This window comes from Pseudophryne corroboree, chromosome 2, assembly GCF_028390025.1.
Source record: "Pseudophryne corroboree isolate aPseCor3 chromosome 2, aPseCor3.hap2, whole genome shotgun sequence".
Taxonomy (NCBI): Eukaryota; Metazoa; Chordata; class Amphibia; order Anura; family Myobatrachidae; genus Pseudophryne; species Pseudophryne corroboree.
Genome location: NC_086445.1, coordinates 152,748,580 through 152,763,050, shown reverse-complemented (window position 1 = coordinate 152,763,050; position 14,471 = coordinate 152,748,580). Strand labels below are relative to the sequence as shown.

The 14,471-nt window shown below is 47.4% G+C and overlaps 1 protein-coding gene and 1 non-coding gene across 6 annotated transcripts in view; both read left to right on the top strand.

Moving 5' to 3' along the window:
- Nucleotides 1-14,471, top strand: part of SUPT20H (SPT20 homolog, SAGA complex component) — a 179,133-nt gene that overhangs the window by 28,019 nt on the left and 136,643 nt on the right. For all 5 annotated transcript variants that reach the window (XM_063951846.1, XM_063951849.1, XM_063951847.1 and 2 more), the window contains 3 exons: nucleotides 1,477-1,603; nucleotides 3,952-4,055; nucleotides 4,299-4,415. In XM_063951846.1, coding sequence (XP_063807916.1) covers nucleotides 1,477-1,603; nucleotides 3,952-4,055; nucleotides 4,299-4,415 — 348 coding nt within the window. The remainder of the gene's footprint in view (nucleotides 1-1,476; nucleotides 1,604-3,951; nucleotides 4,056-4,298; nucleotides 4,416-14,471) is intronic.
- Nucleotides 10,763-10,881, top strand: LOC135051524 (5S ribosomal RNA). Its single transcript, XR_010242209.1, has one exon. It is a non-coding gene; the product is annotated as a 5S ribosomal RNA (ribosomal RNA).

The window sequence follows — 14,471 nt, the reverse complement described above, 5'->3', positions numbered from 1 at the left end:
GAATCGTAGGAGGGTGAACTCCTACTATTTACATATATTACTAAGGCTTCAATTTGGGAGGCCTAGTGTCATTCACGTCTGGCTTAAACTCAGAGGAAGCGCCTGTATAAACCCCTCAAATCCATATTCTCTACATCTGAAATTTTGCCCTTCAAACTTAAAATATTCCCTCCTTGCTGATTAGCTGCCAGATGCTAGAGTGACCACTATGATGCATTTGTTATTCATCTAATGTGATGCTACCACTTCTCAGTGGGGGGTGTTTTGTATGGGAGGGGCACATTTATACTCCTTATGACTGGCTGATGCATTGGCATTTATAAAAGAAATGTGTGTTTGCAGTAATAGATAATGTACAGAACAAGAAAGTACAGGTTATAAATAAATAAGGAAGTGGCACTGTGTGGGAGCGGGAGTAAAACCTGTTGGGAGCGTATTGAGCCACCAGGCCCGAAGCGTGGCGAGCGGACTCTCTGCTTGGATTCTGTCAGACAGGATGCCACTGTCGGTATACTGACTGCCGGTATATATTATACCGGATCACTGACAATTGCAGATTTCTTTTATTGATTGGATGTAAGCCCTCATTTCATGATAGTGGCTTTATTATTATTCTATTAAATTAGCTAACTATGAATGTTTTTTATTTTTAATTATGTAGACATATTTACTAAGTAGGACAGCTTCCAGGGGCAGTAAGTGCATGTCCTACCCATTTACGCTCCATTTAAGATGGCATATGGTAGAGTACCAATACAAGCATCTAAGTGCCACGTGCCTAATGGGAGATTCACCACCGATTTAGTGCACAGAAGAGAAGTAGCGGTGTCAGGAAATATTGCAGAACCTCATTTCTGGTGGTCACTGTCGCCATTAGTCGCTAGTCCAACATGCCATTAAATATTCTAAAAAGGAAGCACAGCTTTGCTAAATAAATCTTGAGTCACCTGCAGCCTGTTTCCTGGCTGACAACTTGGTTCATTTTGGACTTTCTTGCATATTATATACTGCAGATGGGTTGGGATTGAAATGCCGGCGGATGGGATGCCGGCGGTCAGAATACCGACCGTAGCATCCTAATGAGCAGAATCCCGACAGGGGAAGCAAGTATACTTACCTTCCCCCAATGGCCCCCTAACCCTCCCACCACCACAGCCTAACCCTAACCCTCCCTGGGGGTGCCTAGACCTACCCTCCCCCTCACGTGCGGCTTACCTTTCTGGTTGGCCGGTGGATGCTCGTTTGGGATTCCGGGGGCCTGGCTGGTAACCCTATTCTGGATGCTGGTGTTGGTATTCCGGCGTCTGTATTCTGACTGCCGGGATCCCAACCAGAACTTCCCGTTACACAATGCAAACTTAACAATATGTAGTTATAAAATGAAAAATGTGTCATGCACAATTCTGAAGTTTCTTCCTTGGTACGTTACCTGTATAGCACTGAATCATTTTCCTGCTTTATGTTCTTATGTAACAGAAATTAAGGCGAAATGTGAATCTTTTGGAGAAGCTGGTACTGCAGGAGTCTCTGTCATGCTTAGTGGTGAACCTGTATCCTGGGAATGAGGGCTACTCGCTGATGCTTCGGGGCAAGAACGGATCAGGTGCTGTTACATTCTCATTCTCTTAAAGATGTATGTATTTAAAGGGGTTGGGTATGAAATATCAGCAGTCAGAATCCCAACAGCGGAATCCTGATGGTCAGAATGCTGATGAATACTGGTGAGTATTCTAACCCTAGCCCTAACCTTAACCCACCCCTCCCACAGCCTAACCCTAACCATTTCCTCCCCCTAGTACCCAACCCTAAAATTAACTGTACCCTAGCCCTAACCCACCTCTCTCGCAGCCTAACCCTAACCATTTCCTCCCCCTAGTACCCAACCCTAAAATTAACTGTACCCTAGCCCTAACCCACCTCTCTCGCAGCCTAACCCTAACCATTTCCTCCCCCTAGTGCCCAACCCTAAAATTAACTGTAGCCCTAGCCCTAACCCACCCCTCCCGCAGCCTAACCCTAACCATTTCCTCCCCCTAGTGCCCAACCCTAAAATTAACTGTAGCCCTAGCCCTAACCCACCCCTCCCGCAGCCTAACCCTAACCATTTCCTCCCCCTAGTGCCCAACCCTAAAATTAACTGTACCCTAGCCCTAACCCACCCCTCCCGCAGCCTAACCCTAACCATTTCCTCTCTCTAGGTGCCTAACCCTAAAACGAACCCTAACCCTAATGCTCCCCTTCGGGATCAGTAGGCATTGTGAGCGTCAGGATTCCGCTGTCGGGATCCTGACCGGTGGGATCCAAAAATACATCCCAATTTAAAGAAATACCATATTATACATTATGATATAAAGATGTACTCCATACCCAGTTATATGGAGTCATACAGGATGTCTGTGTCCATATAAAAGCACAAGGCAGTAGGCCTTTATACAGGTCATAGAAATCCCAGGTGACGTCCTATACCTGCAGTTTTTAATGCTGGTATATAATTCCTTGTATAACACAAGTTCTCCTATTCAACACTGGAGTGTTTTATGTCAGTACAGACTATTCATATGCACCTTATTTACAGGAGTTTATACGTATACTGTATAAATATCATTTTTAGTTAATTTATTACACTCGGGGTAATTCTGAGTTGATCGCAGCAGGAACTTTGTTAGCAATTGGGCAAAGCCATGTGCACTGCAGGGGGGGGCAGATGTAACATGTGCAGAGAGAGTTAGATTTGGGTGGGGTGTGTTCAATCTGAAATCTAAATTGCAGTGTAAAAATAAAGCAGCCAGTATTTACCCTGCACAGAAACAAAATAACCACCCAAATCTAACTCTCTCTGCACATGTTATATCTGCCTCCGCTGCAGTGCACATGGGCCCTCATTCCGAGTTGTTCGCTCGCAAGCGGATTTTAGCAGATTTGCTCATGCTAAGCCGCCGCCTACTGGGAGTGAATCTTAGCATCTTAAAAATGCGAACGATGTATTCGCAATATTGCGATTACACACCTCGTAGCAGTTTCTGAGTAGCTCCAGACTTACTCGGCATCTGCGATCATTTCAGTGCTTGTCGTTCCTGGTTTGACGTCACAAACACACCCAGCGTTCGCCCAGACACTCCTCCGTTTCTCCAGCCACTCCCGCGTTTTTTCCGGAAACGGTAGCGTTTTTATCCACACGCCCCTAAAACGGCCTGTTTCCGCCCAGTAACACCCATTTCCTGTCAATCACATTACGATCGCCAGAACGATGAAAATGCCGTGAGTAAAATTCCTAAGTGCATAGCAAATTTACTTGGCGCAGTCGCAGTGCGGACATTGCGCATGCGCATTAAGCGGAAAATCGCTGCGATGCGAAGATTTTTACCGAGCGAACAACTCGGAATGAGGGCCATGGTTTTGCCCAATTGCTAACAAAGTTCCTGCTGCGATTAACTCAGAATTACCCCCTCAGTGTAGTTTTTCTCTTTTTTTTTTTTTTTAACCAGAAATATTTGTAGATGTGTAAACTTTTCAGTAAGCGATTACTGGCAGATAATATTGTGACAGTGGCGGGAAGAAAATGTCTTCTGCACACCAGTCTTCCTGTTTATGGAGGTACATACAGGAAGCCTACTGATGCCTGATATCACAGACAACTGATTGCACTTTGCTAAACAGGAAGTTCCCGTTATATGTTATGTTTGAAATGCTTTGAAGGAAAAAACTAATTTTATTGGGATATTAGTTCAGAGAGGACGAAGGGAAAAAACTTTTGAGCTATGATAAATCAGTGTTTTTGAAATCAGAATCAACTTTATTGGCCAGGTATACCAGAGCATACTAGGAATTTGTTTCCGGTTTCCAAAGCATCAGCCAGGTATTCACATACGACATACACAGTGCAGTCAAATACAGTAATACTGTAGATACATTACCATGTGTGATAAAACGATAATATCTTATTTCACTCAGATTCTGAAACCATCCGGCTGCCTTATGATGAAGGGGAGTTGCTGGAATATATAGACGCAGAGGAATTGCCACCAATTTTAGTAGATCTTCTGGAAAAATCGCAGGTTAGAGACCCTGTATTCACCAGGAATTGTATTTCCTTTGGGATTATTTTAGAACGTCTGGAAAAATCAAAGAAAAGTATGTGTGTAGAACATTTCATAAATATCTCAACGCAGACAATTTAATAATTAAAATATATGTGTACATTGAACACGTTTAGCAACATAAATATTAATGAAAACGTTCTAGGTGTTTATATTCAGCCTTGGACACTCCATCTTTTTGTTTAACTCTTTAATGTGCAGGTAAATATCTTCCATTGTGGGTGTGTAATTGCTGAAGTACGTGACTACCGGCAGTCTGGCAATTTAAAGTCACCAACATATCAGACAAGGCATGTTCTTCTGCGTCCAACAATGCAGGTAAGCGTTACCCAGTGCTGCACTCTATTCTTTTTACTATTTGAGTCTCCCCCTCTATAATATGTGGCCACTTTTTATGTTTGTGGAGTTTTTTGCCATAGATGGCGTTTCTACATCCAGTAAGCACAGCTTGGTCATGTTTCAGAACAGGGATCTGTGATCCTTGTAGGTAAACCAGTGTTCATGTGAATGCTGAACAGTTCATAGACACTTGTTTATATGGCTTGTCTTTGCTCTTCCTCTATAAGGATTCTCTGCACTTGATCCAGATAAAGGGGCGACGAGAGGGGATATTAATTATCCATGCCCAGACTTGTTTGGGGGGCCCAGGTAAGCGATGGATGTGGAGCGGGTTTCTCTAACCTCCCACTTCGTTGTATACACTAATTGAATAGTTTTATGAGCGGTTTGACCATGCCTCCACATATGGTGATGCCTCCTTTTTAGTTCCGGGGCCCAAGAAATTTCACTGTGACCCAGCATGAATGTTTTTGGCACTCTAACACTGAAGTTCTAAAGTAGGATTAAAATGACAATAGCTCCTTTGTGCTGACAACGAAAATCCTGCAGTTACATTAATATCCTAAGTAGGAACTGCAGCTTCACCTGGAGGTGTCTGAACCTCCACAGAAAGATATAAACCGGTAAGAAATATATGAAGCGTTGTTCAATTCAGGATATAAGTACAAAAACATTTATTACATACATATTCTATATATTAAAAGCCAAGTCTGCTCCTCACCCTCTGTTAGCTGACACAGTGAAACTGCAGGGAGATGTTACAGCCTTCTAACCTGCTGCTGGTAATATTAATACTACTGACCTGACTGTTTCACACTTGCTGCACACGGAGAAAGAGAGTGGGGGTGGGGGCAGATAGGGACTGGGGGGTGGAGAGTGAGGTAGGGGCCGATAAGACATGGGGGAGAGAGAGCGGGAGGGGTTAGAATAGATAGGGGAGAGAGTGGAGTGGTAGGAGCAGATAGAGACAGTGGAGAGAGAGATGCAGATTTTTTTTTTTAATATAGTCACCTCTGTCACACACACTCACACACTGCCTATGTACACGTCACCCCACACCATATACTGCCCCTATATACACTTCACCCCCATTCTCTTCCATATTCTGCACCCCCCCACAATATACTGCCCATGTATACACACTGTACCCCCAGACCCTTCCATATAGTGCCCCCTATATACATGGCACGCTGTCCTCCATATACTGCTCCCGCCATATACAGCATACTCTGCACCCCCTACCTCCGTATACTATGCTGCAACCCCAGGTTACTTGCCATTCTGGGACTCTGCAACAAGTAGCAGCAATAACCAGGAAACGGATGCAGGAACAACCAGACGGTTCTGCAGTGCTCAGAGCGGAAGCATCCGGGACACATGTGGCCACTTACCGGCTAGGGGGGGAGGTGGAATCAGTCTGCCATGAAGAGGTGAGACCCTGTGTCATGTGAGCAGTGCAGTGACTGGGAGGAGGAGGGGCCGGTGCTGGGGCAGCAGATGATGCAGGTGAGGAGGAGCCAGATAACCGACTCAGCTGCTTTATATATAGTGCGCACCAACGGAGGGGCAGGATCCTGTGCTCGCCCCTCCAAAACCCCGGAAAGGCCATGCCCAGACCTGTCCAGCCAGCCGCTAGTGGCTACTGGTGTCTTCTACCCGCCAGACTGGCTGGGAGCTGTGCGGGGACTGGTGAGCTTACACATGCCAGTACTGGTGTAAATAGTGCAACATCATTATAGCCTGCCCATTACAGATATACAGCATCTACTGTATATTTATAAAAGATTAATCACACACACACACACACACACACACACACACACACACACACACACACACACACACACACTGACACTCACACACTCAGAATAACAGAGCCCCGGCTCCCAGCAGCAGTACTTTCTTTAACCCGGCAGCTTCTGTGTGAGTAGCACCCGCTCTCCTAATATAATCCAGCCCTGGTGTCCGTCATTTTGACGGGCTTTTAACCTAGTACAATAAATAACATGCTTATATTGCAAATCCACACGGCCGGTGATTGTAAAAATAGATACAAAATCTATATTCGTCTCCTTAGGGTTAACGGTAGCCGCATATGTTTAATCGGGTTGTTAGTATAGCAAAGCGGACATAGGGGGTAATTCAGACCTGATCGCTGCAAATTTGTTAACAGTTGGGCAAAACCATGTGCACTGCAGGGGAGGCAGATATAACATGTGCAGAGAGAGTTAGATTTTGGTGGGTTATTTTGTTTCTGTGCAGAGTAAATCCTGGCTGCTTTATTTTTACACTGCAATTTAGATTGCCAATTGAACACACCCCACCCAAATCTACTCTCCCTGTACTGTACATGTTATATCTGCCCGCCCTGCAGTGCACATGGTTTTACCCAACTGCTAACAAATTTGCTGCTACGATCAGGTCTGAATTACCCCCATAGCCATTCTCTCCAGCAAACAAGAATTAGTGCTTGGTCATTTCTCCATTGTTTAGTTGCATTGGATTATTCAGCATGCTTTGGATTAATAATTTTAGTACACTTCATTAATGTCATCTGTACGCCAACTGTTAAAACATCTCAGTCCAGCAATATTAACCCTTATCAGTCCTGCGTGGCCAGGCTCTAATCCCTCACACAGCCCAGTGTGTCTTCACACCAGTGTACATGTCCTCTTAATAGGTGACGTCTCACCCAATTGATAGCCTCTGGTCCTCGCGCTGCCAGTGCAGGAAACTTTGTTTTATAATCCCCCTGTCACAGGTAGACGCTCTCGTTACGTGTTTCTCTGCCTTTAGAACATCAGCGGCTTCTTTCTTAGGATTACTTAAGAATGTTGACAGAAAGCTTCTTGTGTATCCTGTCATGGTGCCTGCTACATACTGGGATAAACGCCCCATGTGAAGCACCTCGTCCTCCGTTATTCATATAAAAGATCTATATGTGTGTGAGTGTGTCCTAAACATGGTCAACACCACCTCCATCTTCACCACACCCCTTCCTTACTACTGACCGAATTACTTTATTATCGGACATATGTTTACAATGCAGTGGGATAGGTGGAAGAGCAGAGGAATCACTAAGGCCCACTGCTGTGTGTAGAGTGGATGTAGTCAGAAGGTCGACAGTGACAGTATCAGCATTCATAATGTTGACACCACAGTGTTCACAGTTACGTTATCGATATTGTCAGAATGTTGATGCTAGGGTTGGGCTGCAGGGGAGGTAAGGGTTAGGCTGCTGGGAGGGAAGTTAGGGTGCAGGGAAGTAAGCAGTGGCGGTTCTTGCCACGGGCAAGCAGGACTTTTGCCCGGGGCGCCGCCTTCCGGAGGGCGCTGGCGCCATCCGGAGGGCGCCGCACCGTGGCAAGATCCGCCACTGCTGCCCGCTGTGTCCCCCGTCCGCCTCCGCTGCCCGCTGCCGTCCCCGTCCTCGGCGCCTCCTGTGAAGGGAACTAGACGCTATGCGTCTAGTTTCCCTTCGTGGAGAGTAACTGCTGAGCGGTGCGCGATGACGTCATCGCGCACCGCACAGCAAAAGGTCCTCTCCACGAAGAGAAACTAGACGCATAGCGTCTAGTTTCTCTTCGTGGAGAGGACCTTTTGCTGTGCGGTGCGCGATGACGTCATCGCGCACCGCTCAGCATTCAAGCGGCGCTTTCAATGTACAGGGGGCGTGACTCACCACGCCGCCTGTATTAGGCCACGCCCCTTTCCTGCCCGGGGCGCTCTGCGCCCTTGAACCGGCCCTGGAAGTAAGTTAGGTTTAGGCTGCAGGGAAAGAAGTTAGGGTTAGGCTGTGGGGGGAGGTTAGGTTAGGCTGCAGGGATGGAAGTTAAGGTTAGTCTCCGGGGGGAGATTAGGTTATGCTGCATGAAGGGAAGTTATGATTAGGCTGTGGGGGTAGGGGGGGGGGGGGGGGGGTGGAGGGGGTTTAGGTTAGGCTACAGGGAGGGAGGTTAGGTTAGGCTGCAGGGAGGGTAGTTACGGTTAGGCTGCGGGGGAGGTTAGGTTAGGCTGCAGGAAGGGAAGTTAGGATAGGCTGCAGGGAGGGAAATTAGGATAGGCTACAGGGAGGGAAGTTAGGGTTAGGCACTAGAGGGAGGTCTGTAGCAGCCATTGGGAGCAGGTAAGTCAATGCTGGGATGCCAGGGACGATAAAAAAAAATGAATTGTCACAATTTCTCTCCTACATAAACACAAATAAAGAGCATTTTGCTGTAAGAGTGCCTGTATCCGGTATAGCCATGTATTCTCTGCAGCTCTTTGCTGTTTGTGCATTCCTGCACTGTTTACGTGTATGTGCAATAAAATAAACTTCTGTAAGGCAGTGAGCAGTTAACTGTGAAAGAAAACGCTGTATACCATAACAACCCAACAGACATTTGCATTTATACTATGAATTACTACAGAAATTACAATATGGTTACTGTGGGCAACACTCATTTTTATTTAAAAAAAAAAGAAAAGAAAATCAGGTGCACCATCAGTTGTTTCTCATTCAGTCCGTGTGTTTCTACTGCAGTAGAGTAAAGGGACACACGTGCATTACTTATTACTGTTGCTTTCTCCTTCATCCACTAGGGGCCACTGGAGTGTAGTTACAATGGGGAGATAGTAGGTGGTATTGGTAGCTGGCACTTTAAAAATTCTCACACTGTGGCTAGCTCCTCCCCTACTATCTCCCCTCCAAGCCAGTCTTAGTTAAGTGCCCGAGGTAGCTGGTTCACTTGGGTTTAGCTGAAGAATTTTCTTCTTTTTTCTTTATTATTTTATTTTTCTTACACACACTCACAGACTGGCAGCTCTGCCACTGCCAGTCTGCACCGTGGGAGCTGCCGGCGGGGTCCCATCGCAGCTGCGTGCGGCTAGGGATGGGCCCCGGCTGAGGGAGACACTGAGCTCTCCTGAGTTGGCGGACACCGCTGCGTGCGGCGCGTGTCGCGGCCACTCCATCCAGCAGAAGATTCCGGCAGCATGGCAGCGGTGAGTATCAAAAATGGTCGGACACCGCTGCGTGCGGCTTGTGTCGGGACCACCCCACCACAGAAGATTCCGGCTGGACGCCGCTGCGTGTGTCGGGGCCGATCCACCAAGAACACAGTGGTGAGTGAAGTATACTTTATTTGTGGTGGCTATGTATGTTTTTAGAGCAATCTGTTTATTGTTGTACAACCCACTCCAGAAGGGCTCTCTGGGGCTGTAATGTACTTTATTGTATCCTTACCTGTCCTCCTCATGGAGAAACAGACAGGATGATTGGGGGAGGCTGAGTATGTGTTTATACAACCCTGACTGAAAAACGGGTGTGTGTCATTCTGATAACCCTCTGCTCCCCCAGCTCCCCGCACCCCCCGCACCCACTCAGCGCGACTCACAGAGCCGGCACAGGGATCCCGCTCGAGCGCAAAGCAATGTTTAAATTTGGCGCCTTGTACGGAGGGGGCGGAGCTAAGTCCCGCTCTGTAGAGCGAGCTCAGCGCTCCCTGCTCCCAGGCGGCGACTCGCGCTCTGTTCAGCGCAACACTCCCCGGCGGCGGCTAGCAGATACAGGGCTCTACTAGCGCTGTATAGCGGGCTCAGCGCTCAGCGCTCCCCGGCGGTGACTCGCAGGCCCAGCGGAGGGTACAGCTCGCTTCCCGCTTAGTTTTGCAATAAGGCGCCATAGCCGGGGGGCGGAGCTAACTCCTGCTCTGTACAGCGGGCTCAGCATTCTCCGCTCCCCGGCCACTGTTATAGTGAGTTTAATGCACATGGTGCTGAGGAGAATGTGATATAGTCAGAGTGGCTCAGCACTAATCCAGTTATCCACTATATAGATTTTATCGCATAGCCCAGAGGAGTTTCACTCTGGCGGCCATTTCCTCCCTGCACAGACCTGGCTTCATATTTGCAGTGTCTCCTATAGCCCAGTGGGCTAATCTTGCATACTCAGAGACAAATACAAATAAAGTCCCAGGTATATTAACAGTTAACCCGCTTTACTCAGCGGGCTCCCAGGTCTCCCCGTCGCTAGGCAACAGCTCTGGGATTTGTAACTTTTCGATACTTCAGGCTGCTGAAATATAGATACATTCCTCCTGCAGTAGAGTCCTCTACCCAGCATTTTCCTACTTGCAAATCAGGGAACCTGCTCTATTACAGTAGCTGGGACTCAGCTCAATAATAATTAAAAGGATCTACTGTGCAGTATTTATTTACCTACGGTGTGTGTGTATATATACATATATAGTTATGTTTGTGCATGTATATATATAGATATATATATTTAAGTGCGTGTAGGTATGTATATAGATAAATCCATAAAATACCAGATATAGGGGATAAAAGCCTACGGCCACACCACCCTGAACACGCCCGATCTCGTCTGATCTCGGAAACTAAGCAGGGTCAGGCCCGGTTAGTACTTGGATGGGAGACCGCCTGGGAATACCAGGTGCTGTAGGCTACTTCCGCAATGTTTTCTAATAACAACATCTTGCACATAACATTTTCCCCCATCTTTCTCACAGGCTGGTCACCATTTTGAAAAGCCAGCGGAACCTCAGAGAAACATCTGGTGCACCTTAATTAGCGGTACACTAAATACAGGGCGGGGTGTTGCCTTCCCTTTATTATTCCTTGTTGTCACTAGTTACTAATGCTATTTGTAATTGTGGAATGCGTGTAAGGCATCAGACAAATAGCGCTGCGGCTCAGTACGCTAGTAGCGGGTATCTGAACAGGGGTTTGAATCCAAACAAAACTTTAAGGAGAACTCCTATAGCCTAGGGCTAAGACTCCTGTCCCACAGCGCAGCGTTGCTGGTTCAGGTCTCCGCTGCTCCAGAAAGTTTATTTTAATCGTATCGGTCACTACACATTATAGTGCAGACCTTACGTAGGGCTCTGTTTATTTAACCCACCTTTTCTCCTTTCGTTTGTCTCTCCTGGGATAGTCGAAGAATTCCCTCTTAGGTGTGAAGTATGCGGCGGAGCCATCTGCTTCGCCCTCCACGCACCTGCACACCCCTGTTTGATCAATGATGCAGGTAATGTCACTATTAACCAGACAATAGCTCATCAGGTAAGCCCTTGGACTTTGGTTTCCAAGGTCACAGGATCAAATCACAGCGGGACCAAACACACCTTTCCAAAAAGAAACTTTGCTAACATTCCATGCATTACTGATGTCTGTTTTCTGTGGATCTGAACCAGTGTCTCAGAATATACAGGTACATAATACAGCAGTTCATCTGATACTGCAGGTAAAGGAGGAGGACACGTCAAGTCCATCAGGGTTCCACGCCATTGACGAAAATGACAGCGACTGGTTCAGTTTCGGATGAGCTGGGCAGGCTCCGGTAGGCGGCCGACAGACACCCGAATACACAATATCAGGTATCAAACAGGGTTTGTTTTCCTATCTTTTCCCCGCAGATGGCAGGAGATGGTATCAGAACCTCTCTAGGGTATACACCTCGGTGTATCGCCGGTCCATCAAGCCGCCGTTTTCCTGAGGCAACCTTGCTCAGGGATCCATCGACATATGCGGCAGCATGGTTCTACCGTATCCGGAGCAGGTAGGTTGGGGAACAATTGTCCTCTAGGTTACAGGATGCTTCGCATCAGGATCAATTGATACTTTGATACAGGTCAGAATCACGATTCTGCTTTATGTTCCTTGGAGGTCTCCATGTCTACAGACTCGGACCCTGCATCTTCGCTTGGGCTGTCTTAACCCGACGACCTCTGGGGCTGCGACAGTGACAAGTAAACATGAAATCCTACGGGGCAGATGGTTCTGGGGAAGGAACTTTCTGCAGGATTTCTTGAACCAATGGAGGTAGGTCCACTTTGATTTCTCCTACTACTGCCCCAGCTCCAAGACAGACCTTTACTGGTCTTCCCTTTAGATTGTTTCGTGCCCTTTCAGGTTTTTGACTCCACACGGGTGATATCTTCGTCGCCAGGGTTTCTCAGGGTAAAAAGGCTGAAGCAGAGGTTCAACATCCTCAGTCCAGTCTGATTTTATGTCATCCTATACACCCATTACACCTGCAGGGTCCCAGGGTAGGCGCAGGTCGATGGGAGAAGGCTTGGGCGGTTACAACCGTCTCAGGAGTCCCTCGGCATGGGTCGGCTGATTTACGATGACAAGAGAGTCATACTGCAGGCTGCGCTCCATAGGTTTCTAACCGCAAAGGGTGTTGATCCCTGTTTTACACATATCATTTGAATTAGGACAGTTCTCAGGCCTTTGTTTTCTTTTCACGTTCCGAAGCCAAGTGGCTCGGACAGGCCTATTCTGGCCTTACAATCCTTTTAGTCTGTGATTGCTAGTTTAAACAAGAAAGGGAGTTTTACGTGTCCCTTGTCTTCAGAGATGCCTGTTTACTGATTTCCGTTGGACAGGCTTTTCTCAGATTCCCCCTTAACAGGATTCTCATTTTCACTGTAAGTCCTTTACTCTTCTCTCTTCCGCTCCCACAGAGTTTAGGAAGATAACAGAATAACTCTTTTTCAAGGGCAGTGGGTGACGTTGGTTCCCTAATGGGACAATTTACTGCTACTATCCCACTCTGTACATTAGGTGGCTTCTGAATATCCGGAGGATCCACGAGCTTCTGATTCGACACAGATCCAATTTATGCTCCGCATAGACGTTTCTCAACACGGTCCGTCAGAGGTTTTTTCATTCCTCGGCACCAGAGACTCTATTTCTTCAGTCAAGTTGCGACGTAATGAGTGGTCGCCTCCATTCCTCTCGGAACGGGGGACAACAATCTTGTTTCCAGATCAAGCCACCAGGTCAGACTCCTGGGTGAGGGAACATGCCCCGGAGTTTTGTCAGCTGGTCCGCTGTGGGCGGAGATTTCGGATCGACCTCAGGGCGTTCTGACTGACTCTTTAACCCTTTATTACTCTCGGACGGCAGTAGCCGTGGAGGCCCTCAGGGCTCCGGGGAGTTTTCTGGTTATTCTATCCTGCCTCCTTTTCTATTTCTACTTCATGTTCAGTAACACAGGAGGGGATTATGCGTGCTAGTCCTCTCGGTGGCGCTGGTTGGGCCACGCATGACTTGAAGATACAGATACGCCTGTTGTCAGTAGAGGAGCCTTGGCTCCTACCTCGACGGGACTGTCTACTTCAACAGGCTCCTTTTTTTTCTCCTTGTTCAATTTTACACTGGTTTCGGTTACCCGTGTGACTGTTCACGAGACCTCAGAAGGGAGGAGTTCCCTAGTTCGGTTAGGCCTACTGGGCTCCGATTTCAGAAGTCTATTACCTCTTCTCGCTTTTGCCACTTTGGGAAAACTTTATGGAACATAATGAAGATAAAAGGGGGTTTTTCCCCCTTCTTCCAGTTACCATTCATCTTTGGTTTCTCTGGGAGGTTTTTTGCTCCGCTGCGCTTCAAACCACACTGACCGGAATTTTAGGTCTCTGCCTTTTTCGCTTTTCTTCCAAATGAGATTAGCCTAGCGGCCGTAAGTTCGGCCTCTTGTTCAGGGAGTACTCTATTGGCAACTCCCCGGGCTCGGCTTCGGCCTCAGCGGTCGTTTCTTCCAGAGGGGAGGTCCATTTTTCATATAAATCTGACACTAGTGGTTTTCAATCCTCTCTGAATGTTGTCAGGGCTCGTCAACTCTCTCTACAGAGGTCTCAGGCTATTCGATGAAGTGTTTTTTCTTCTTTGCTCTGGACGATGCTCCCGTACTAAATAGCCGGGGCCCCAGCATATGCTGGACAGTTGGATACATCTGATCATCAGACAGTCTTCTTGGCGGTTACTAGGGAACCTCCGTTTTCCAATTCAGCGCGCTTTACGCGCATTGTAAGACCTTCGTGGGCAGCCGCCCGCGGGGTCTCCATGAATATTTTGTCGGGCGGCTACTTGGTCAAACCGACATTCGTTTTGTCAAATTCTACAAGTTTGACACTTTTACGGCCTCTGCATCACTGTTTGGCCGAGCAGTTTTTACAGGACTCTCAGCGCTTTCCCACCCGTTTTTTGGGAGCTCTGGGACGTCCCCATTGTAACTACACTCCAGTGGCC